General features: G+C 41.5%; 1 protein-coding gene across 2 annotated transcripts in view; it reads left to right on the top strand.

Moving 5' to 3' along the window:
* CYP39A1 (cytochrome P450 family 39 subfamily A member 1) overlaps positions 1–15,473 on the top strand; it is an 87,344-nt gene extending 71,871 nt beyond the window's left edge. Inside the window, exons 11-12 of one of the 2 annotated variants that reach the window (XM_036113036.2) lie at positions 11,746–11,833; positions 14,434–15,473. In XM_036113036.2, the coding sequence (XP_035968929.2) occupies positions 11,746–11,833; positions 14,434–14,505 (160 nt within the window). In that variant the 3' untranslated portion in view covers positions 14,506–15,473. Of the gene's footprint in view, positions 1–501; positions 2,845–11,745; positions 11,834–14,433 lie in introns of those variants that run through there. The other variant, XM_036112962.2, reaches the window with a different exon arrangement.
* The last annotated feature ends 7,851 nt before the right edge of the window (positions 15,474–23,324 follow it).

The raw sequence follows: 23,324 nt of genomic DNA on the forward strand, positions 1-23,324 counted from the left end.
TCTGAGGAGTTTGTTACATAAACAAATGTATCCCCTCAACTCCGGTCGGTAAGTAGACTTGAACAAACTGTATTTACTTACCTAATTGTTTTCCTAACATTTTCACTATGCTGTGCATATGTCCGGGGGGGGGGGGGGGGGCTATAAAAAAGAGTTGGGAGTGAGGGTGGGAAGGGGTAGATGTGGTCAATTCCCAGAGTCAGGCTGCCAGACCCCTTTATGAATTGTTAGCCCTGCGTCTCTCTCTTACTGCTTTACTGAGGAGCAGTGACTTGCTGAAAGGAGCCCAGAAACCATTGGCAAAATTGCAGTCAGCTCTTTCCCAGCCATTTCATTTTGACACTTCATTATGAGGCTAAGATTTAAGTCTGTCAAGCGCAGAAGAAGCAATTCAAGACTGACTTTTGATACTGGGGCTAAAGTGCTCCTAAAATAAAACATGTTCATTTCTGAGCAGAGAATGTCAGAGAAGACCCTCTTTTCCTTCTGTTTACAAACTAGATCTCCAGCCTGGAACACAGAATACCTGGACGGGATTTCCATCTGTGAGAGGAAGAAAGGACACTCTCTGCCTGGGTGTCTTCCACCGCTCTCCCCTCTTTGTTTTTGTTTGTTTGTTTGTTTGATGGGCTTTCTCCCTTCATCCAACTCAGTTACTGCTCTCTTTTTTTTCTTTTTTTTTTAGATTTTATTTATTTATTTGACAGAGAGAGACACAGCGAGAGAGAGAACACAAGCAGGGGGAATGGGAGAGGGAGAAGCAGGCTTCCCGCCGAGCAGGGAGCCTGATGCGGGGCTCGATCCCAGGACCCTGGGATCATGACCTGAACCGAAGGCAGATGCTTAACAACTGAGCCACCCAGGCGCCCCACAGTGACTGCTCTTGAGCAAGTTAGATGTCTCCTGTTCAGAAACAGGGTTTAATTCCCAGGAAATGAGGACCGAATTAAAACTGTACGGTGTCACCATACGGCCCATGGGCTATTGTCTACCCATTATCTAACATTCTCTTCCCTTCCTGACAGCCCTCGCTTTCGTTTGGGGATCCATGGGATTCTGGGGTGCTGATTCCGCCCCCAGCGCCATAGGAGTGGAGCACTGTTCCCTAAGCCCATCCGCAAATCCCATCCCTGTCCCCTCCCTCCTTCCCATAATGATCGGTTTCATTGTCAGTGTAGGTTTCAAGCAGTGCCATTAACTACCTAGGTTTCTGTTGAGACTTCTGGGTCAAACATAATCATTCCCTGTGGGATGTGAATTACAGAAGCACTTGGCCCCCAAAACTGTTGGCAGCTATTCTGAGACAATAAAAGCAGGCAGTGTTAGGATGCAGTTGGTCCCGTAGAGCAGAGCAGTGGAGGCAAACTGGCTTCCTGGGAACATCGCTGAGCTGCTGGAGTGATCTCTGCCTGAGGCCAGCACCAGCTCTGTTTTTCAGGTACATAAAGCAATGCAGTGTCAACTTCCTCTAGATCAGTGATTCTTAAAGTGTGATTCCCAGACCACCAGTAGTAACACTACCCGGAAACTTGCAAAAAATGCACATTCTTGGACCCTTCCCCAGACCTACCGAATCAGAAACTTTGGGAGAGGGGCGCAGCGATCTGTGTTTTAACAAGCCTTCCAGGGGATTCTGACGCAGGTGAAAGTTTGACAACCACGAGCCCAGAATACTTTGCCTCCTGCCACCAAACTGATTTTATTTTCCTAAAAGATTTCAAAGGCAGATGAGATTATGGGGAAAGTCCTTCCCCTTTAAGTCGAGTAGCCATGCTTGCATGAAGGATGCCTGTGGAAGTCTGTCAGTCTGCTGCCTTCCCTGAATTCCAGGGCGAGATCATTCTATTTTCATAAGCCGCAGCTGGTAGCAACTCGGAATATACTTCAGAGCCCCTGCTCCTGGCAACCGTGGCAGTTTTCCAGCCCATGCTGCCATTGCCCACAATGACTTCTAGTAGGGGGGAAAAAAAAGCAAGAGATTTTCTTTTCAAAAGCAAGAGAGGGAGGCAATATCAAAATCAAGACGTTAAACTAAAATCTTTCACTTCCCGTAGTCTTAACATTCCTTTAGTACCCCCTGTTTCTTTCTGATGGAGCCCTGTTCTAGACCCCTGGCCTTTTAGAGTGACCCTCTACTCCTCCCTCTCTTTGGCCTTCCATGACGGCTCCCACCTCCTAAACCAGGTCTTCATGCCCCACCATCAGGTGACATTAGAGTTTCCTAAGCCTTCTCCCAGGCTCTATTATCTCTTCTTTCAATCCATCTTACTCACTACACACAGATTCATTGTCCTCAAATAATCATCTCAGACTCACTCTCATTAAGACTCTGGTGCTGCGGCCTGCCCACCAAGCTCAGCAGCCTAGAGCTCCAGGCTCTCCACAATTTGATGCTGATTGACACCTTTCTGAACATGGGGAGGCGCCTCCCAGAGGGTCTACTAGCCCCCAGCTGCAGTGCCCACTCCTTCGCTTGCTCATACTCTCTGCTGCGTGTGGAATGCCCACACTCAACATGTCTACTTAGTTAAAGCCCGTTTCCTTCCGTCCAGGTCTAGCTCAGGTTTGACCTCCACCAAAGCTATCACCGATTGCTCCAGATCACAGCACTCTCTCCAGACTCCAAACTTCCACAGCCCTTTTGTTTCTACCTTTACTCATAGTGTCACCCTGTCTCTCCATGTGCATTACTAGTGTGAGGTCTGTTGCGTCAGACTCTGTGCTCTCGAGGTCTGTGTAGTGCTCCCTGAACATTTATCTACAAACGGGGAAAACACCCAAGTACTAAGTATTTAAGGAATTTTCAACATGTTTATATTTTAATGAGCTTTATTTGTAGATGTGTAATGTTGTCCTTGTAAGTGTAAAAAATAAATTTGTTATAAATAATATGCCTCATTATTTTCACTGTTTTGACATAAGAGCATTAAGAAAACTTTCCTAACATGAACATAGCTCAGTTTGCTTCTGTAAAAATACAAATTTATGAAGCCCATTTTCTTTGACATAAAAAGCTTTTAATGCTACAGGGACGTATAAGTTAGTCTCTGATATTTTAGGCATCAAACAAAATTCAAGAACATGGTAAAGGCTTGAAAACACTTTTTTGCGATTGTAGAAAAAATGACTAGTGAAAAATTGAGGTAATTTTGCTACAGTATTCAAATATTTGGCTTTGGAGAAAAATATCATTTTTAGTACATATTACTTACTATCTGTATTATTAATTCACTTTACGTTTCCTCTAACTAGGATATCAATCAAAATGCTTAGAACTAATATGAAATATGTTAACTTTATGCTCTTTTAATAACTAATACTAACTTAATAACTAAACTAACTTAACCCTCAAAGATAAAAGAAGAAAAATATTAAAGCCTCTCTCAAGCACAGTATGAATTGGTCAAAAGCCTCCATTATCATTTTACCTTATGGGAAGTGCAGTTTTATGATTTTAAAGAACATCGCAGGGACTCAAGTTAGTTAAGGAAATGCCTTACAGATTGTAGTGGGAAGCTCTTTTAATGAATTCATAAATATTTTTCCAATTATTTCTAATCAAAATATATGTAGTATTGCTAACATGTCTACTCTTAAATAGCTTGTGGACATTGGTCTTGCTTACGTTCTCCTCTGCGTGATAGAGGAACTCTATGTTGAGGGTCTTCTGTGTGTCATAATGCTTAAAGAAATGGCGTTTCCACACACAGGTAGAATTTTTCAATAAGCGCAATTTATTCACTAGGTCTACAGCACATTCAGGATCAAAGACCCAACACTGTCACTCAAATCCTCCATGAACAGGGTCATCCTGCTCCGCCAGCTTCATGTCTCATCACCTCACCTCCTAGAGGGCAGGGCATGAAGCCCTCACAGGCCCCTCGATGTTCCAGGGCCCCTTGTGAGCCTGTGCCTTGGAACAGGTTGTCCCTCTGCCCCGAGTGCCTTCCTCACTGGAACGGCCGCCACCCTGCCCTCCAGAGTGTTCATTGTCCTTAGGCTGGGCAGTGGCTCTGTGGAAGTGCCAACGGTCCTCTATGCCAGGGGGCCCAGCTCATAGCTGTGCACTGCTCTCTGGCAGACTACTGTCAGACAAGGGCTAAAGCCAGAGCTGCAAGGAAATAGGATTTGTTTGGATCAAGTGGAACCTGCGAAACTATTTTGTAATTCACAAATGCAGAACTAGCCAGTATTTCTCCAGTGCTGCCAGATAAGTGTTGAATACTGGGAAGTCACGGCTTATTCTACCCCACAAAACGTCAGCTGGGTTATCTGAGAAAGGGATCTCATCTAATTTACCTCCAGGAAAGGAGCTAAGTACTGAGAATTGGTCATTTTAGTAACTGGGAACTTTGATACTGAATTTCATATGTTGGTTGGTGCCTGCCACATTTTTCATTTGATATGGGGGCTCGTGCCCTCCATGAAATACTTCATGGGGCTTTAGAGATACCACTCTTTTTTTGTTATTCTACCCCTTTGGCTACTCCTTCCCAGTGTCCTTTGCTCATCTTTCTCACCTTCCTGACCTCCAAATTTTGGAGTGTCCCAGAACTCTCTTGTCAAATATCTAGGTGTTTTTTTTTTTTTTTTTTCTATTTAACTTACTCCCTTAGTGAGTTCTCCTGTCCTATGGCTCTAAATAATCCTCTGAATAGTGATGACTCTGTATTTATATCTCATATGTCTCCAGTCCTGACTGAATCTCTCCTAAACATCAGGCCCATTTACCCAGCTTCCCCTCAGCGTCTGCACAAGCTATGCTTAACAGGTCCAAAACTGAGCTCCAGAAGACAGCTCCCCAGCCTGCTCTTCCTTCAGTCCTCACTATTGCTGAGGTAAATAGCAACTGTATCCTTGCATTTCCTCAGGTCAAAAACTCATTGTCAAGTCAAAAGTCATTCTTGACTCTGTCTTCCACATCTATAATGCAAAGCCCATCATCCAGAGTATATCTGGTCTCTCACTCTGGCTCATGACTATTTCTACCATCCTGGTCCAAGTCACCACTTTCTATTGTCTGGAAAATTGTAATGGCTTCCTAATCAGTCTTCTGGCTTCCATCTCCATCACCTTATGTTTTATTCTCAATGTAGCAGTCAGAATAATTCTTTTGAAACCTAAGTCACGTTTGCTCAAAACTGTCCAATGCCTTCCCATCTCACCGAATAAAATGTAGTCTTCAGCATGCCCCGTGGGCTCTCTACTTGCCCGGGGTAGTTCTCTGACAGCACCCCCCGCCCCCCCGCCCGTTCATGCTCATCTCTGGCAATACTCGCCTCCTCGTTGTTCCTCGTTCTCCTTTCTCTGGATTTGTGCACCTTCTACTCCTTCTGCATGGAATTCTGTACTCAGATATTCATATGGCATATTCTCCTCCTCCATTCCAGTGTCTGCTGAAATGTCACCTCCTCAGGGAGACCTTCTTCAGCTGAAATATTGTAGCCCACACCATCACTCCATTTCCCCTTATCTTACTTATTATTTTAGTACTTATTCTTGTACTTTATATATGCATTCCTTGTTTATTTATTTGCTGCCTACTTACTACCTCTCTGCTAGAATTTAAACATTTTTATGAAAGCATGAGTGGTTTTTTGTTTACAAAAGTAAATTTTGTTAACTTCAGCACTTAGAAGAGCATAAAGCACAGAAAGACAATAAGCATTGAATGGATAAATGAATGGAGATCTCATTTTATTATAAGAACTCTTAGTATGTAACCTAAGTGACAGTTCACTGTTCCCATAACTGTTACTCTTTTCCAGGAGGGGTAAGGAGGAAGGGCATGTGACTTATATCCACACCCTTAGTTGTCTCCTCCAAATTAGACCCTTAGTGTTCTGCGATGTTTGCCACGGTCCCAGCTCCTCATGGAAGATGAGGTGCTGTTTCTTTCACACTATCTCCAGCAGAGAGAGGAAAGTGAGGCTCTTTATGCTTCCTGTTATTTTATTATCTTTATTCTTCACAGCACTGTTGTACAGGACCATGTAAGTGCATCACTCGTGACTGCATTTAAAAAATATTATACAGGTTTGATTCCAGACCATTGTAACAAAGCAATTATCGCAATAAAAGTGAGTCAAATGAAATTTTTGGGTTCCCAGTGCATATAAAAGCTATGTTGTGGTCCGTTAAGTGTGCAATAGCATTATGTCCAAAAAATGCATGTACCTGACTTTAAATACTTTATTGCTAAAAACATGCTAACTATAAGCTAAGCTGAACTTTCAGCTAGTGGTAATCACTGATCACAGATCACCATAACGAGTTTAATAATAAGGAAGGTTTGAAATACTGTGAAAATTACCAAAATGTGATTGAAAGACACAAAGTGAGCAAATGCTGTTGGAAAAATGGTGCCCATAGACTTGCTCAATGCAGGGTTGCCACAAACCTTACATTTGTAAAAGAGGCAACATCTGTGAAATGCAATAAAATGAGGTATGCCTGTGGTATAGTCAGGAAAATATAAAAATTGTACATGGGGCGCCTGGGTGACTTAGTCGGTTAAGCGTCCAACTTGTGATTTCAACTCAGGTCACGATTTCCTGTATCTTGAGATTGAGCCCACGTCAGGCTCCTTGCTCAGCCCGCTCAGCCAGGAGTCTGCTTGAGATTCTCTCCCTCTGCTCCGCCTCCTCCACTCATGTGCATGCGTGCTCTCTCTCTCTCTCAAATAAATAATCTTTTTTTTAATTGTACATAAAATATTTCTTTTACCAGGGCACCTGGGTGGCTCAGTCAGTTAAGTGTCTGACTCTTGATTTCGGCTCGGGCCATGATCTCAGGGTTGTGGGATTGAGCCCCAAGTTCCCCAAGGGCTCATACCCCCCAGGGGCTCCATGCTCAGTGCAGAGTCTGCTGGAGATTCTCTCTCTCCCTCTCCTTCTGCCCCTCCCACTCATGCTCTCTCTCTCTCAAATAAATAAAATATTTAAAATATATATATTTCTTTTACCATAGCTCAGGAGAAAAGCACTTCACAGGAAGTCCCCTGTCTCTACCATTGACTCCTGTACACAGGGCTGCGCTTGTCTGTTGCAAACTAGCCACAGAGCAGTCACCCTCCTTTTCACTTCATCCCTTCCCCAACGACTTGCTTTCACTCCAAGATCCATCACCTTCCTCCATTTAGTTCATTTCTCAAAGTCTGAAAATAATACTGGGGTCTTTCAGCACGACTGTCCACCATTGTCCTTGGGACTTGAGTTCCTCAAAACAGTTCTTCATGGGCATGGCACATCATCTCCCCCTCTCTTAAGATATGCTCAAAATGTGTATTCTTCAAATTCTGTACTGAATAATTGACTGCCATTTCAATATCTCTCTTTCTCTTTCACATAGCTCCCAAAGACAGTCATCTTTCTTTCCTATGAGATGGTTTGCTCCAAATCTATAAAGAGGAAATTAAATATTTACCCCCAAATTATCAAGGCTGGTCTCTCTCACGATAAAGTTAGGGTATTATTATAAAGAACAATGGGAGGAACACTGAACATGTATTTCTTATAAATCACAGCATCACAGCTGAAGTTTTGCCAGCCTTTGTCCTGGGCCCACTTCTCTATCAGTCAATAAAAAAAAAAAAAAAAAGAAATATAAACAAACAAACAAAAGAACAATGTTTACTTTTTTTCTTTCAAATCTTCAAAGATGTTGTTCTATTGTCTTCTGGCTTTCATAATTTCTGATGAGAAGTCTGTGATCATTTTAATTAAATAATTAATTAATTTGCTTGCTTATTTATTTATTTATTTAGTACCCCCCTCCCCTGGCTGCTTTTAAGATTTTTTTTCTTTGTCACTGTTTTTTAACAATTTGATTATGATTTGCCTTGGAATAGTTTTCTTTATGTTTCTTTTGCTTTGGGTTCATTGTGATTCTTAGCTCTGTAAATTAATAGTTTTAACAAATTTGAAAATGGGGGCGCCTGGGTGGCTCAGTTGGTTAAGCAACTGCCTTCGGCTCAGGTCATGATCCTGGAGTCCCGGGATCGAGTCCCGCATCGGACTCCCTGCTCAGCGGGGAGTCTGCTTCTCCCTCTGATCCTCCCCCTTTCGTGCTCTCTGTCTCCCATTCTCTCTCTCAGATAAATAAATAAAAAATCTTTGGAAAAAAAAAAATTTGAAAATGTTTTAGCTACTATTTCTTCAAATATTTTTCCTGCCCACCCATCTGCATCACCAAATTATATGTATGTTAGACTCCTTGATACTATTTTATAGGTTACTTATACTCTGTTTATTTCTTTTTTCAGTCTTTTTAATTTATGTACTTCATTTTGGATGTTTCCCATTGTTTTGTTAAGTTCCATGATCTTTTCTTTTGCAGTGTCTTATCTTCTCTTAATCCCATCCAGTGTGTTTTCATTGAAGAGACTGTATTTTTCAGTTTGAAACAGAAGTTCAGTTTGATTTTTTTTTTTTTATCTTCCATTTCTTTCTTCATTGTGCTTCTACCTTTTTGAACATCTGGCTTATATCTAACTGGCTGTCTGCAATGTCTGTCATTTCAGGCTCTATTTCTTTTGAATGATTTTTCTCTTACTTATGTGCCATATTTCCCTGTTTCTTCTAGGCATGGTAATTTTTTGAATAAATTCAAGACATAAATTTTAAATTTTAAGGTACTAGATTTTATTGTATTCCTTTAGTTTTAGGCTTTACTGTGGCATGTAGTTAGTTGCTCAGAAAAACAAGTTTTCAAGACTTGTTGTTAAGCTTTGTTAAGGTAATGCAAGAGTAGCATTTAATTTTAAGATAAGATAATACCACTTCCAAGGCAATAACCTTGTAAAGACTCTATTCAATTGTCCAAGCGTTACAAGATCTTCCCACTCTTGCATGTGGAAACACAGGCTTCCATATCTTGTGGGAGCCCTGGGCATTACTCAGGTTATTGCTCCTTAGCTTTATTTTTCATCTTTCATCTCCACCTCAATAGCTTCCTTTCACATGCTGAGTTGAGTACTCAGCCAAATACCCAAGGAGACCCCATTGTATTTCTCTGAAGCACTCTTGCTCTCTCTGTGAAACTCCCTCCTCTCTTTTATTCTTTCCTCCAAATTCTAGTCTCTTTAGCTTCCCTGAACTTTGATCTCTGACTTTTTAATTTAGTGAGACTGTCAGGTCTGTGTGGGTTTTCCCCTCCTTGCACAGTGACCTGGAAATTGCCATGGACGATGAGTTGGAGATTTCAGGGCTCACCTCATTTATTTCTTTTCTCCTGGGAATGTCCATCCTACACTATAAATCTTACTCAGTTTTTGAGTTATTTAGAGCAGGACATGGCCAGAAGTGGAAGTTCCATTTTGTTAGAAGTTTGACAAAAATTTAGTTGTGAGAAATTCTGAACCTGAACACAAATTAGCAGAATTGCCTTTTCTTAGAATTGCTCTTTGATTCGAATCAGTAAATACTGTTTTATTTCATAAACATTGATAGTCTCTTAGAATAAATTGTTTTTAGCACATATAAGTAAGTAGGGTTAAATTTGCATCATAAATATTTGTGAAGAGGTGATGTGTTATCCAAGTGGGTTTTAACAACACCTGGAGTACTCAAGATTTCATTTGAAGTAAAATATAGACAAGATGTTTCAAGAATACTAGTAGGAAACAAATGTAATTATCTGAGATGAATATAAGATCATTCATATTCATTCAGTCACTCAGTAAATTTTTTTTTTTAAAGATTTTATTTATTTGAGAGAGAGAGAATGAGAGAGAGCGAGCACATGAGAGGGGGGAGGGTCAGAGGGAGAGGCAGGCTCCCTGCCGAGCAGGGAGCCCGAAGTCACTCAGTAAATATTGAGGAGTCAATGGAACAATGGTTCCCACTGTTTGTGAATACTGTTGTTTATAAGGGAATACAGGCATGCAAACAATTTACTGTAATATGGTTAGATATAGTCGGATTGTAGATAAGGACATTGGTGGAAGAATATGTAAAGTGCCACAGGAACACAGAGAAGAAAGAAAGCTGCAAAGGGCAGGAAACTGAATTTGTTTTATGGAAGTCATCTCTTTCCATCATCTATTCATTCATTCATTCATTCATTCATTACATTCATAACATGATTTAGTCACCAGTACAGTGCTCTGCACTGATAAGTCCCAACAATACAATTCCTCCTCTAGGAGAGGAGTGGCTAATAAGCAATTGCAATTCAGTGCAATAGATGCTATGGCTGAGATGTGCACAGGGGACCACAGAAGTGGAGAGGAAGGGCACCTCATCATGGAAGCAAATGATCAGAGAATGCCTCCAGAGGAGACCTAGCCTCAGGTAGGGAAAGGGCTTGCAACAGAGAGCATCACCATTCAGGACATGTTAGGTATACAGGGGGCTAGAGCATGGGTTTCAAAGAGGAGTCAGTGAGGAGGAAGCTAGGAGATAGATAGGGGGCATATTTTCAAAAGGCTGTCTGTGTTCTCTTATGGCATTTTGAAGAAAAAAGGGAGCATTGACAGATTGTGTGTGTGTGTGTGTGTGTGTGTGTGTGTGTGTCTAAAATGAGGAATAGTGATAGATTAATGTTTTAGAAAGTTCACTCCAATGGTAGAATGAAGGATAAAGTGGAGCAAAGTGAAACTGGAAGCAGGAAGATTAATCTGGAAGCTGAGCTAATTTAGTAATCCAGGAAACCAATCATGAAGAACCACACTGAGGAAGTAGTGGAGGGATTGGAGATAAGACAACAAGGAGAGGGATCGGGTAGTATTTAGAAGATAAAACAAAACAAAAGGACTCAATGCCAAATTGGATATAGAGGGTAAAGAAGAGGATTGAGTCTATGATGACTTCCAATTTTCTGACCCATTGGACTAAATGTATTCATTAAGAGCTAGGACCCCTAAAAGGCATTACCTTACCCCCAGGAGAGCTCAAAACAACCCACTGAGATGCAAGAAAAAGTAGCAGAATTCCATTTATACTTTATATTTTTTGTTTCTATTTGTGTGTGTCTTGCAAAGTATATAGTAAACTAATATACTATTATGTGTATATACTTTATAAGTAAATGAATATCAGTATATTGTCAGCTGTGCTCAAATATTTCATTATCAGGGTGTATGATAGAAAAGTTTGGAGACATCTGAGTGAAGGACTACAAAAGGAATAATAAATGTGGTAGTTATGGGGAATTTGGTAGTAATGGGGTAGTTATGGGTAGTTATTTGCCTATGAACAGTTAGGCAGTAATTTCTAGTGGGCAATAAGAGTCTAGCTCAGACAAGAGCATCCAATAGAACTTTCTGTGATCATGCAAAATGTTCTAAAGATGTACTGTCCAGTATGGAGACCAGTAGCCACATATCGCTATTGAGCACTTGAAATATGACTGGTGCAACTGAGGAACTGAAAAATTTCATTTTGTTTAATTTTAATTTATTTAAGTTTGAAGAGACACATGTAGCTAAATGGCTACAATGATAGGAAGCACTGATCTAAAACTTTGAAGAGAGACCTTCAGCTCTCATTTATTGAGTGCTTCCACTGGCTAAGCATTTTACATACATTTTTAAGCAATTCAATCATCCCAGCTACCCTCTGAAGTAGACAGTATTATAAAAGAAAAGAGTAAGTTCTTCCTTACTCTATGCTTTTAATGGTCAAAGTTCATATTGTGAAGAAGAGCATACTTGCTCTGAAATATGTGTACGTTCTAGATATTCTCTCTTAGTAGATATTTATGCATCTTTCACAACCAAGTGCCAATTTTATATTTTTCTTTCAGGTGGTTTGCTCTGTTACAGATTCAAATATGTATTATTTTAATACTTTATAAATATGACTGTAGTCTTCTGGATCCATTACCAAAACAGGTAAGTGTTTTCAGAATTTTGAGTATCATGGTTTTCAAATTTGCTATAAATTCTAACCCCTTGGTTTTAATTACTAGAGATAAGCTGCTAATTTCCTCACCTAGGCTTTATCTTAACAGGTGTCTTACATGGAACCGGACTGAGACGGTAACCCCTTAATTCCCTTACTTCTGGGTCTAATGTATATGCCATGGTACCACAAGACCAAGACCAAATAGCAAAAAGCACCATTTACAGTGTTAAGAAGGTCCCAGTGAATTCACCAATTTTGACACTGTCCCCTATGCTAAATAGACATGGCCTTGATGTTGGGCTTGTTTCCCTAAAGAGGCATGTCTGTGGGTCCCAAACTGAACCATCAGTTTTAGAGGCAAGTCATAGCCCTTAGTCCATTTGGGAAGCAATGTCATGGAAGAAAAGAGCAGACAGTGAGCAACAGTAAAGACAGTAAGCAAGAATAAAAAGCCTGTGACCTTATTCCTACCACTGACCATTGAATGGTCTAATCATTGAACTCCTCTGTGTTTCTATAGGTCTGCTCTCCTAGACCAGTGGCTTTCAAACTGGTGCAAACATCAGAATGACCTGGAGGGTGGGGGGCTTTTTAGAACACAGAATACTGGGCCCCGCCCCTAGAGTTTCTGATCTAGGACATCTAGGGAGGGGCAATAATTTGCATTTTTAACCAGTTCGCAGTGCTGCTGATGCTGCTGGTCTGGATAACACTCTTAGGACCACTGTCCTAGGAAATAGGGAGAGTGCAATTTAATTCCAGATGTTTGGAAGTCATTTTGAAGACTCTGGATAAAATGTGCTGTTTCAACTGAGGGTGAAGCTCAGAAGTTAAGCATTGCAATTTCAGGGCTATTCACATAGCATGTTGTGCTTTGATTTATTCTTGATATAATAAGGCTAGTGTATGGAGGGATAAATAAAACTCTTGGGTGACATTTCAATAGAAATTATGTAAGTGCTTAAGTGACACAGACAATATTATATTACTCATAAATATGCACATTTCAGCACTTGCCCCTGATTTCTTTTGCACTTCTATTTTGAGTACACTAACTACCAGTGCTGAAGAGCCCTCAAAATCCTACCATGAAAGGGAAATCAAAAAACCCTTCATAAAGGTTCTCAGCAAGTATAGTTTTATTATCAAAATGAAGAATAGGGCCAGGCATATACTCACAAAATACCAGTTCCTGGTCCACTGAGTTGGATGTCACAATTTTGCCCAGGACTGATTCCGCATCCAAATATTTTCCCACCAGTGAGAGGACACAAGAATGCCTTACCAGATTAGAAGGATGACATTTGTCAAAACCATGTAACAACTAACCCTAGCGATCAGTAATTTTGACCAGTTCCTTAGGCAAGATTTTGCCCAGTACTTTCTTCCTAGCTAAGAAGTCTATTAGTTATATTTATTATGCTCTTATACACACATTCTATTTCTGTTTTGATGCTACTAAGAACATTTTTAAAGAAATATCTCAAAAAAAGGAAAGAAAGAAATATTATCTCAGTTTGTAAAAAGTGTGTAAGTGAATTCTCATGATCTCAAAGGGCATTTCATTTCATAATTCTTATTCTAGAAAGAGATGAATTGAAATTATGTAATTATTGGAATTGTTTTAATAAATTGTAAAATGAGGTGATCAAAAAATACAGGAAATGACCTTCGAATTGCCAGGCTCTTGTAGGAGATGGGAGGGGATGGGTTGCCTGGGCATGTTCTGAACACTCTTGTCAAGCACGGGGGCATCTCTGGGCTTGGAAATCAGCTTCCTCAAAGAAATATACTTGTCATAGTAGCAAAAATCAAATGCTAGAACCCCCAATTTTAATTTTGCAGAAGCCCAGTGTTTTATTTTATCTCAAAGCGTCTTAGGAAATTAATTTTAATTCTCATTAAGAACCAAACACTAAGCAAATACTATAAAGCTTCCCAAGATCCATGACCAGGCAGCAGTGTCCAGATGCTGGCAATGGGGGCTGTTCATTTTGAAGCATTTATAAGACCAACTTCAATTTTCTTGCAAAAGCAAGCATATTTTTGCTAATATAGTGAAGTTTTGCTTGTTTGGTTGGTTGGTTTTGTTCTGTTTTGTCTTTTGGGGGGTCATGAATCCTTAGATAATCTCACGAAGCCTATGGATCCCTTTCTAGAAAAGTACATAACTTTTCATACCCACAAATTTGTTTGCAATTTCGAGGAGTCCATGGCAACCCTGCACCTCGTTCTATCAACTCCCCTAGGGATCTCCTTCTTAAGAAGCCCATGCTGTGCTTTGTTGCATTCAAACTTGACAATACACTGATGACTTAAATTGGACTGATTGTCTTTTTCTTACTCTTGATCTTCCCCCAACCCTCAAGGCTGATAGAACAAATTGCAAATGTTCTGTTCCTTGAATGCAAGGCTAAAATTGATGCTTGACATTATAAGACACTTCAAGTCTTCCAAGCAAACACTCTAGTCTCTTAAACCTAGACTCCGTACTTTTAGAGACAATTACACTTGAATAAACCTTCGGTCTAAAACTGTTGGCTTATGTCTCTTAATTTCTATATTTCTTCTGCATTTCTGCTTTTAGAGTCCTCTCCATTTGGTGGGTGTCCAACAGCCAGAAGGACAATGCCGAATTGAATTTAAACAAAGAAAATGACATCTGTTGGGCCTAAAGAGTGCCAGGGCCTTCTGGAAGAGTGACTGTCCCCATCCACTAGCCTGGCAGCATCTAGCTCTGAGCTCTACTAAAACATACTGCTTAACTTTGTTTTAGGATTTAGTTCAAGAGAATGTAGGTAGGTGTGTTTGGTAACTTAAGAGTAGACCAAGAATCTGACATCACTCTCACCGATATGAGATCTGAATATATGGTTTGTAGAAAATGTTTAAATGATTTAAAGAAGAGGCGTTTCTTAAGGAGTTGTAATTTGGTTTCATGCATAACTGTATTAAAACTTTAATTAGAAATAATGCCTCTTGAATGAAAATCTTAGTAAACTGTGAAGGCAACATACTTTAATTTCTGTTTTGAAAAAGGCTAAAAGTCTTAAACTCTAAGGAAATATTAAATAGTAATTTCTGGAAATTTTTTAGTTTTCTTAATATGATTCTCAGCTGGCAATTGGAATTCTTAAGTTCTATTCATATAATTCTTTATGGTAAATAGGACTAGTGCTGAAACAATGAATGAAATGATAGCTTTCTAAGACCTGCGAAGACAGGGAGCATGTCTTACACTCATTCCGTGCTCAACTACACCTAGGACAACCCCTTCTGTATAAGGTTTATTCAGTAAAGGTATACTGATTGATATATTGATTTGTATTTTAATTGAAGGTGAAAGCACTCTTTTGATTCAAGGCATTAGTAGTTATAGGTGAAGAGGTAATATTTTTGTGGGTAGAAACACAAATAAAGTGATGTCAAGGCAAATAACAGCATTTGAATGCATTACTTAGGACTTCTGCCTGAAATATTTACTAGGAAACCCTGAAAAGAAATCCCGTCATGCCCCGGGGGAAACATACAACAGTAGTAACAGAGTGATCAGTGATGTCATGATTTGTCCTCTAATATTCAGTAAAATGCTGCTTGCCTCCTTTATTTCACAATAAATAAGCTTTGTGTGCATGTCGTCCTCTGGATTATTTGCTCCCCTGTGCTAGAATTATCCTGCAGAGTTGATAATGATTGCTTAGTCATCTATTTCCTACCAATGAGCAGATGACTCCCTAGGAGAAAATTAAGTACTCTGGAGTGCATTAACTCTTGCAGACTAATACAGAGATTCTGAAGCTTAGCTACCTGGTGCTTGCAGGCTTAGCTTAGTGGGTTTGGGGTGTAGAGACTGGAGGGGCTGAAGGAAGCAGTTTAGAAGACCTGGCAGGGTTTGCTAAATATGGCAGGAGTGTTCTTGGGGGAGACATGTTTTCCTGAACATCTGAGGCCCACAATGAAACACTGTATTTGCCTGTAATATGCATTTCAGCTGAATTTGCGGCCACTCGGGGCTAGTGTTTATCTCCATATTCTTGCTTGGTAAGGATAAATGTTAGCTGACAAGTTTATGCACTTAAAAAAGAATGCAGACGCAGGAGATCCATTGACCTTCGATAAATATAAAATAATGGTAAAAGAGATATACTTGGAGGTCCCATATCTTTTTATTTTCCTAGCCTGGGATTTTATATTATATGTCTAAATCACTGCTCTGTCCAGGGTAAAGAGTTCAAAGTGGCTGGCTCTCCCCTGTAGTGATGATATAGTAAGAATTCAGTATTGGCCTCTTCTGGTAGGTCAGGCATTCAGCTGGGGCAGTGACTATGTCTGCTTTGGTAAGAGCCTCCATCTTGTCAGCCATTGTCCAAATTTCCTTTCAGGCCTCGATCAACCAATGAAACATTTTGCCATTGCCCAAGAGTCTATGTATATTCTTACCTCAGACTATTTCTCCCTCTACACAAAGGACATGGCCAAGTATACTGCTCAAAACTCTGCCCAGTGGGAGAATTTCCTCTCACCACTGTCTTTTGGGGGCACTTCTGAATGTGGCTGAGTGGAGTGAAGTCAGTTTGCTCCATCATATCAAGCCAACCAATATGTCATCCGGGCCCAAGACTTTTTCTCTCCTCTCTGTCAACTAGTTATAGCCAGTGGGCCAAAGGTGTGAATTGAGAGAGATGCATCAGTCTAACAGAGGTAAGTGATGACCTGTTTATGTAACTGAGTCCTGGACTTGCTCAAACCTGATCCCAAATGTACCATATTCATTGTATAATAGATTGCTGCTGAGCCCACCTTTTAATATACTTGGTAAATATAACAATACCCAGTTCATGATGCGCAGCTCTGGTCAAATATTCACTTGGCATGTTCAGGCATTGGAGGCTGAGAAGTATGTCAGGAGTTGGTTTTCAAATGATAGTTTTCAGCTGCAGAAGGCATGATCTTGCTCTGGAATCCTAGGGATCTATCCATCTATCTATTGGCCCATCACCACTGGTAGTGGTAGTGCTTGAAGTGCAATCAGAGCTTGAAGATGCTACTGGTGAGCTGACAGAGGAAGTGGGAGTAATCTTGCTTGCCACTGATGAACTTGAAGGCATGTTCTTGTAGGGTGGACTTGCATGGAGGCACAAGATGGCCAAGCTCTTATCCTTTGGATAGACTTTCAGAAAGTACTCTGATGTCAAGTGCTTGTCGAGATCTGGGTAGATGTTGAACTTGGGTAGCCCAGTCTTAGGAGGCAGGTTATCAAAGTCACAGTGGTTCTTGTACTTTTTCTACCTGAAGCCCATGTAAACACAGTAGAAGAACAGAGTTGCTGTTGCACAAGCAGTGTGCTGAAGAAGGCATAGGAGGAGAGAAACAGAGACACACACATAACACGGAAGGGGTTTTCCTGTGAAGGGGAGAAAAGGGAGAGTGGTGTTTGGAAGGGGACATGAAAGGATTTCCTTCCTTCCTTCCTTCCTTCCTTCCTTCCTTCCTTCCTTCCTTCCTCCCTTCCTCTTCTCTCTCCCTCCCACCATCCCTCCTTTCTTTTATACAAGGAAGACACTAGCATATTTCAATGTTTATGGGAAGAAGCCTGTAGAGAGAGATACATTGAAATAACAGTCAATGGAAAAGATAGTTTTTTGTGCCAGACCTCTGAGATGGGAGGTATTGGGATAGAGATCCTACACACAGGAATTAGCTGTAGACAGGAGGCAGGAAGGTGACATATTTCACTCTGAAAGAAACAAAGAGGAAGGACTCAGGGTAGAGGCAGTAGCAGGAAATTGAGCAAATTCTCATTTGACGGGTTTTATTTTCCCTGTTAAGTGGAAGGTGAGTTATTTCCTGAGAGTGAGGGGGTGGGAGAGGTGGGGGCAGCAATGACGGGAGGGGAGATATTCTCATGATGAAATGCCGTGGCCGTTTTGTGTTTGAGCTCCCGAGGAACTTCCATCAGCCTGCAAGACAGCTGGAATAATAAGATTAATGCAAATTGGGACTTTGACCATTGGAGGAATGTGTGGCAGGAGAGATGTGTGGTTGACAGTAACCTAAGGAGTATCAGGTGGAGAGGGAAGGAAGAGGAGGCAGAAGAAGGCCAAAAAGAAGAAACAGTCAGCTGGGGAACTTGAAGAATCAGTGTAGTGGGAACAGATAGTGAGAGACCCGGGAGGGCAGAAGGCTGTGGCCAGAGGACAGACTGTCTCAATTTAAAATTTCAGAGGACAAGCAGTTAGGGGTGGGATGACAGTGCTCGAGGGGAGGCTGACATGGTGGTCAGGTGAAGAGAATGGAGTTCAGAAAGTAGCCATGATGGTATTTGGCATACCCACCACCTTCTAGCTGTGTCTGTATGGTGGAAGGGTGAAGCATCTCTGTGGGCTCCCTTATAAGAATAGTAATCCCATTCGTGAGGGTTCCCCTCCCCCCCATGACCTAATCACCTCCCAAAGGCCTCACCCCTAATGCCATCAACTTTGGGGCATTAGCATTGTACTATATGAATTTGTTGGGGATACATTTAGACCATGGCAGCAAGTAACCCTCACAGTTGCTTACCTTTCTAAGTGGAGCTCGGGCTACGGATTTTGCTCTGATAGAGGACCCTGGACAGCACTCAAAAATGCCTCTCTGAGAACAAACTGGTGGTTGCCAGAGGGGAGGGGGATGGGGAGATGGGCAGAATGGGTGAAGGGGAGAGAGAGATATGGGCTTCCAGTTATGGAATGAATACATCATGGGGATGAAAGGCACAGTATGGGGACTATAATCAATGATATTGTAAGAGTGACGGAACAGGACAGGTGGTAGCTAACACTGGTGGTGAGTACCACATAACATACAGACTCTTGAATCACTCTGTTGTACGCCTGAAACTAATGTAATGTTGTGTGTCAATTATATTCAAATAAAAAAAAATAAGACCCTACCCCACAAATGCTGCTCTGGGTCCTGTGCCTCTTGGTGTAGCAGTCCGGGAGAAGGTGGTCACCTCTGCTACCCCTACGAGAGTGGACCACGGCACCCGGCTTTCATCAGCACAGTATCTTTTGTTTTAGAAAAGGTTTTAGAATACACATCCCCATATTTCTCCATTAATGTTGGCTTTGGGTTATCAAAATGAACTTGATTAGAGTTTTGTTGTTAGCTTTACAATCTCATTTTTTGGTATTTTAATAAGTAGCTAAAGGTTATTACTGACTCAGGGAAAACTTGTATAAACTGTTTTCTTGACAAAATAACTATTACTTTCTAGAAACCAGCAGTAAGACTTTTTGTCACCTGAGCAGTTACCATATGCTGCTCACTTGGCTAAGCTCACCTCTCCATCCATTTATTTTAGTCTCAAAAACACATTTAGTCTGATGTGTTCAGTTTGTTTCTGTTATTATTCCTATTTTACAAATGAGAGAAATGGAGCTTGGAGAGACTGAGTGACTAACTCAAGATCACACGGCTAGTAAGTGTTGGAGGCACGATATGAGCCCAGGGCTTCTGGCTGCAACACACAGCCTCGTAACACCAAACAGCACTGTATTCTTCCATAAGACAAAATGTTACCCACAAGTGACAGCACTTTTGACCTTTGTGTCATCATAATCCACACTCTCAGTTCTCTCTTAACTCCCAGGGAAAACGTGGCTAACTTGTGGTGTAGCCTAGATTAGCAAGTATAGGAGGAAGAGGACTCCTGTTTTGCACCAGTTTCCTTCCTCCTCAGCTTCCTTCTCCACCCCGACCCCCAACCCTCATGAGAACCTCCAGATTGACTGGCTTAGAGTGAGACCCCACAGATGGCGGAGGGGGCCATCCACTGTTTTAAGGAAAAAATCTGATAAAAAATGCATCTTTTGGTAGGGGTATATAAAAATATTGAAAAGATATCATAAGTTCCAATAATATATCATGCATTGTCTATTGAGACAGCAATTGGCTTTTTTTTTTTTTTTTTTTAGCATTGTTCTACCTCCTTCCTTGACAAAAACAGTCATTGACAAAAATATTGGTCATTAGGGACCCAATAGGCCATAGGGTAAGAAAGATATATGGATTTTCTCTTCTGGCAGAGTCAGGTACTAGTTAAATACCAAATCGTCTTAGTTTCAGCTTTGTCTTCAGGTGACTTGGAACTTTGGGAAGAATTCTTTACAAGTGACCTAAAGCAAAGGGTGTGGTGTTTGCTTCACGATGCATATAAACTCTCCTTTGATTTTTATTGTTGTTGTTACTGAAAATAAACATGTGTAGAATACATAATTTGAGATATCAGCCTAACATCTGGTTTTACTGCTTAAGAAGCTAAAATCCAAGCTAGAGAATGTTATGTGCCCTTGTAGGATGTTCCGTGTTGGTGAAGACAGCCTTCTGAGCGAGACGGTTTAAGTGAGTGTTTCTCTGAAGACAGAAAAATGGAACAGATAAGTAAATTTCCAACTTCTTTGGACAGCAAAACTTTTCATTGCTCAACACATTGATGTGTAGATCTCCCAATAAAAAGACAGATAAAAGCTGTAAGTCCAGGGGCGCCTGGGTGGCTCAGTCGTTAAGCGTCTGCCTTCGGCTCAGGTCATGATCCCAGGGTCCTGGGATCGAGTCCCACATCAGGCTCCCTGTTCGGTGGGAAGCCTGCTTCTCCCTCTCCCACGCCCCCTTCTTGTGTTCCTGCTCTCGCTATCTCTCTCTCTGTCAAATAAATAAATAAAATCTTTAAAAAAAAAAAAAAAGCTGATAAGTCCAACTTAGCGTTAGTTGAATATACTTCATTGTTTGTCGAACCCATTAAATGCACACCTCTGCAGAGCCCCAGGGATCAAAACAGTACATGCTGAAAAACGCTGGACTAGATGAGCTCTGTGTGGCAGAGACATTTAATGCCTGCTGAATGGCAGGCGCTTCCCCAAACTTCCCAGGACCTGACAGTTACGCAGGGTCATGTGACTAGTTTGGGCCAATGGTCCATAAGTAGAAATGATGGGTGTCAATTCCAAGTTGAAATATGGACGTAGGGATATAAATTGTCTTTATTATCCTCTTTCCCTGATACTGTGATGGGGGAGCTAGCAGCAAAAAGAAGGCAGAGCCTCTATCAGCCTTGGTCCCTGAGTGTCCATGAGGAGGAAAGAATCCTTTCTCCAAAATTTACGCGAGACAAATTTGCACGTGTGAGCAGGAAATACTGATATTTGCCAGACTGCCTGAGCAATCTCAGAAAGGAAATCTAGCTCATGTTCTTTTTCATGCCTGTAGTCTTCTTTTCTGCAATCTAAAAAGCAATGAAATATTGGTAAATGCTACAACATGGATGAACCTTGAAAACATGCCAAGTGAAGAGGCCAGATAGAAAGGACTATGTATTGTATGATTCCATTTATATGAAATATCCAGAAAGGCAAATCTGCAAAGAAAGAAAGCAGATTAGTGATTGTCTAGGGCTTGGGGAGGCGGGGAGAAGGGTGAGATGCTTGAACGAGTGACAGCTAAGGGGCAGAGGGTTTCTTTTGGAGGCCATAAAATGTTTTAAATTGGTTGTGGTGATGGTTGTACATCTCTATGAATATATGAAAAGCCATTGACTCTTACACTTTAAATGGGTAAATTATATGGTATACCAATTATATTTTAATAAAGCTTGCCATTTTCAACGACATGGCTGGAACTGGAGAGTGTTATGCTGAGCAAAATAAGTCAATCAGAGAAAGACATGCATCATATGACCTCACTGATATGAGGAATTCTTAATCTCAGGAAACAAACTGAGGGTTGCTGGAGTGGGGGGTGGGGTGGGAGGGATGGGGTGGCTGGGTGATAGACACTGGGGAGGGTATGTGCTCTGGTGAGCGCTGTGAATTGTGCAAGACTGTTGAATCACAGACCTGTACCTCTGAAACAAATAATACATTATATGTTAAAAAAAGATTTGGACTCTGAGAAACAAACTGAGGGTTCTAGAGGGGAGGGGGGTGGGGGGATGGGTTAGCCTGGTGATGGGTATTAAAGAGGGCACGTACTGCATGGAGCACTAGGTGTTATACGCAAACAATGAATCATGGAACACTACATCAAAAACTAGTGATGTGATGTATGGTGATTAACATAACATAATAAAAAAATTAAAAAAATAAAGCTGTGAAGAATAAGCAATGTGGTATGACTCTTAGAACACAAAGCAGATGTGCAAAAAACACAACTTTTTTCTTTTTAAGATTTATTTATTTGAAAGAGAGAGAGAGAGAGAGTGCATGCAAGCGGGGGAAGGGGCAGAGGGAAAAGGAGAGAGAGAATCTCAAGCCAACCACCCACTGAGCATGGAGTCAGACCAGGGCTCAATCTCAGGAGCGAGGAGCCTTACGTGGGGCTGATCTCACGACCCATGAGATCATGACCTAAGCCGAAATCAAGAATCCGATGCTTAACCGACTGAGCCACCCAGGCGCCCCTCAAAACCACAACTTATTAAATACTCTATGAAGCATCAGAGTTCCAGATTCTGAGGTCCTGTTCTTTGGGGCCAGCAGCAAATCCTATATGAATAATTAATTCTGAGGCCTCTCTATCCCTGGAATCACAGTGAAATTAGGGATGTTCCCAGGTGCATAGAAAAAAGGACAAGTGCCCCTAATCAGCAATGTTTCCGGTCTGCCTCTGGCCTCACTGCCATCCACTGAAGTCCCAGGACTTCTTGCAGTCTCTGCGCCTCCCTCCGCACAGCTAGAACCCTGGGGCTCTCACATCTCCATCAAGCTCTTTGGGACTTGGCTCTCCCAGACTCAGCCACCTCCCCCCTTGCCAGGCCAGTGGGAGCTCTTTCTAGTTAGGGAGTACTTTTTGCTTCTCCAAACTGCACTGCGGTGCAGTTCTCTCTGTTCTTTAAGAGTTGGCCTTGAAGGCTCATAAAACCCCCAAGGTAGCTGAATTTGAAGGACAGACGGCGGTATGGTAGTATATGGGTAGGTGCCCACTACAGGCAGAATTTGTGGGGCAATAAGTCCCAGCTACAGCCTTATCAGCATCTTCTGTCACGAAAGGAGGAAGGGCGAGGCAGCTCGGAGCAGTGGAAAGAACCGAGTTTAGACTCAAACCCCTACATCCCAGTCCTGGCTCGTGCATTTACTGCTTAGTGTCTCTCAGCAACAGTTTCCCAGCAGGCTAATTCCAACAGCCACCTCACCCTAGAGCTCAGACTGAATCACTTTGTGAATTCTGCTACCTATCCAGTGCCATATGGCAATAAGATGCTGTGATGATTAAAATGTTTCTGGATCGACTTCTTGGCCCCTACCCTCCCCTGCAAACTGAAGTCTATATTCACCGCAGCCCTCGGCACTGCTAGACCTAGGAAATTTCTAGCTGTCATATTTTCAGGAACCCTGCTGTGTTTTTCTCCAAGAGCTGTAAGCCCTGCCACTCTGCTCTTCCTGTGACAAATGTCCTCTCACTTCAGTTTTAGACAAACAAATCTCTTGTCTGAGCCCCACG

The sequence above is a fragment of the Halichoerus grypus genome, chromosome 9, assembly GCF_964656455.1.
Source record: "Halichoerus grypus chromosome 9, mHalGry1.hap1.1, whole genome shotgun sequence".
NCBI classification, from domain to species: Eukaryota; Metazoa; Chordata; class Mammalia; order Carnivora; family Phocidae; genus Halichoerus; species Halichoerus grypus.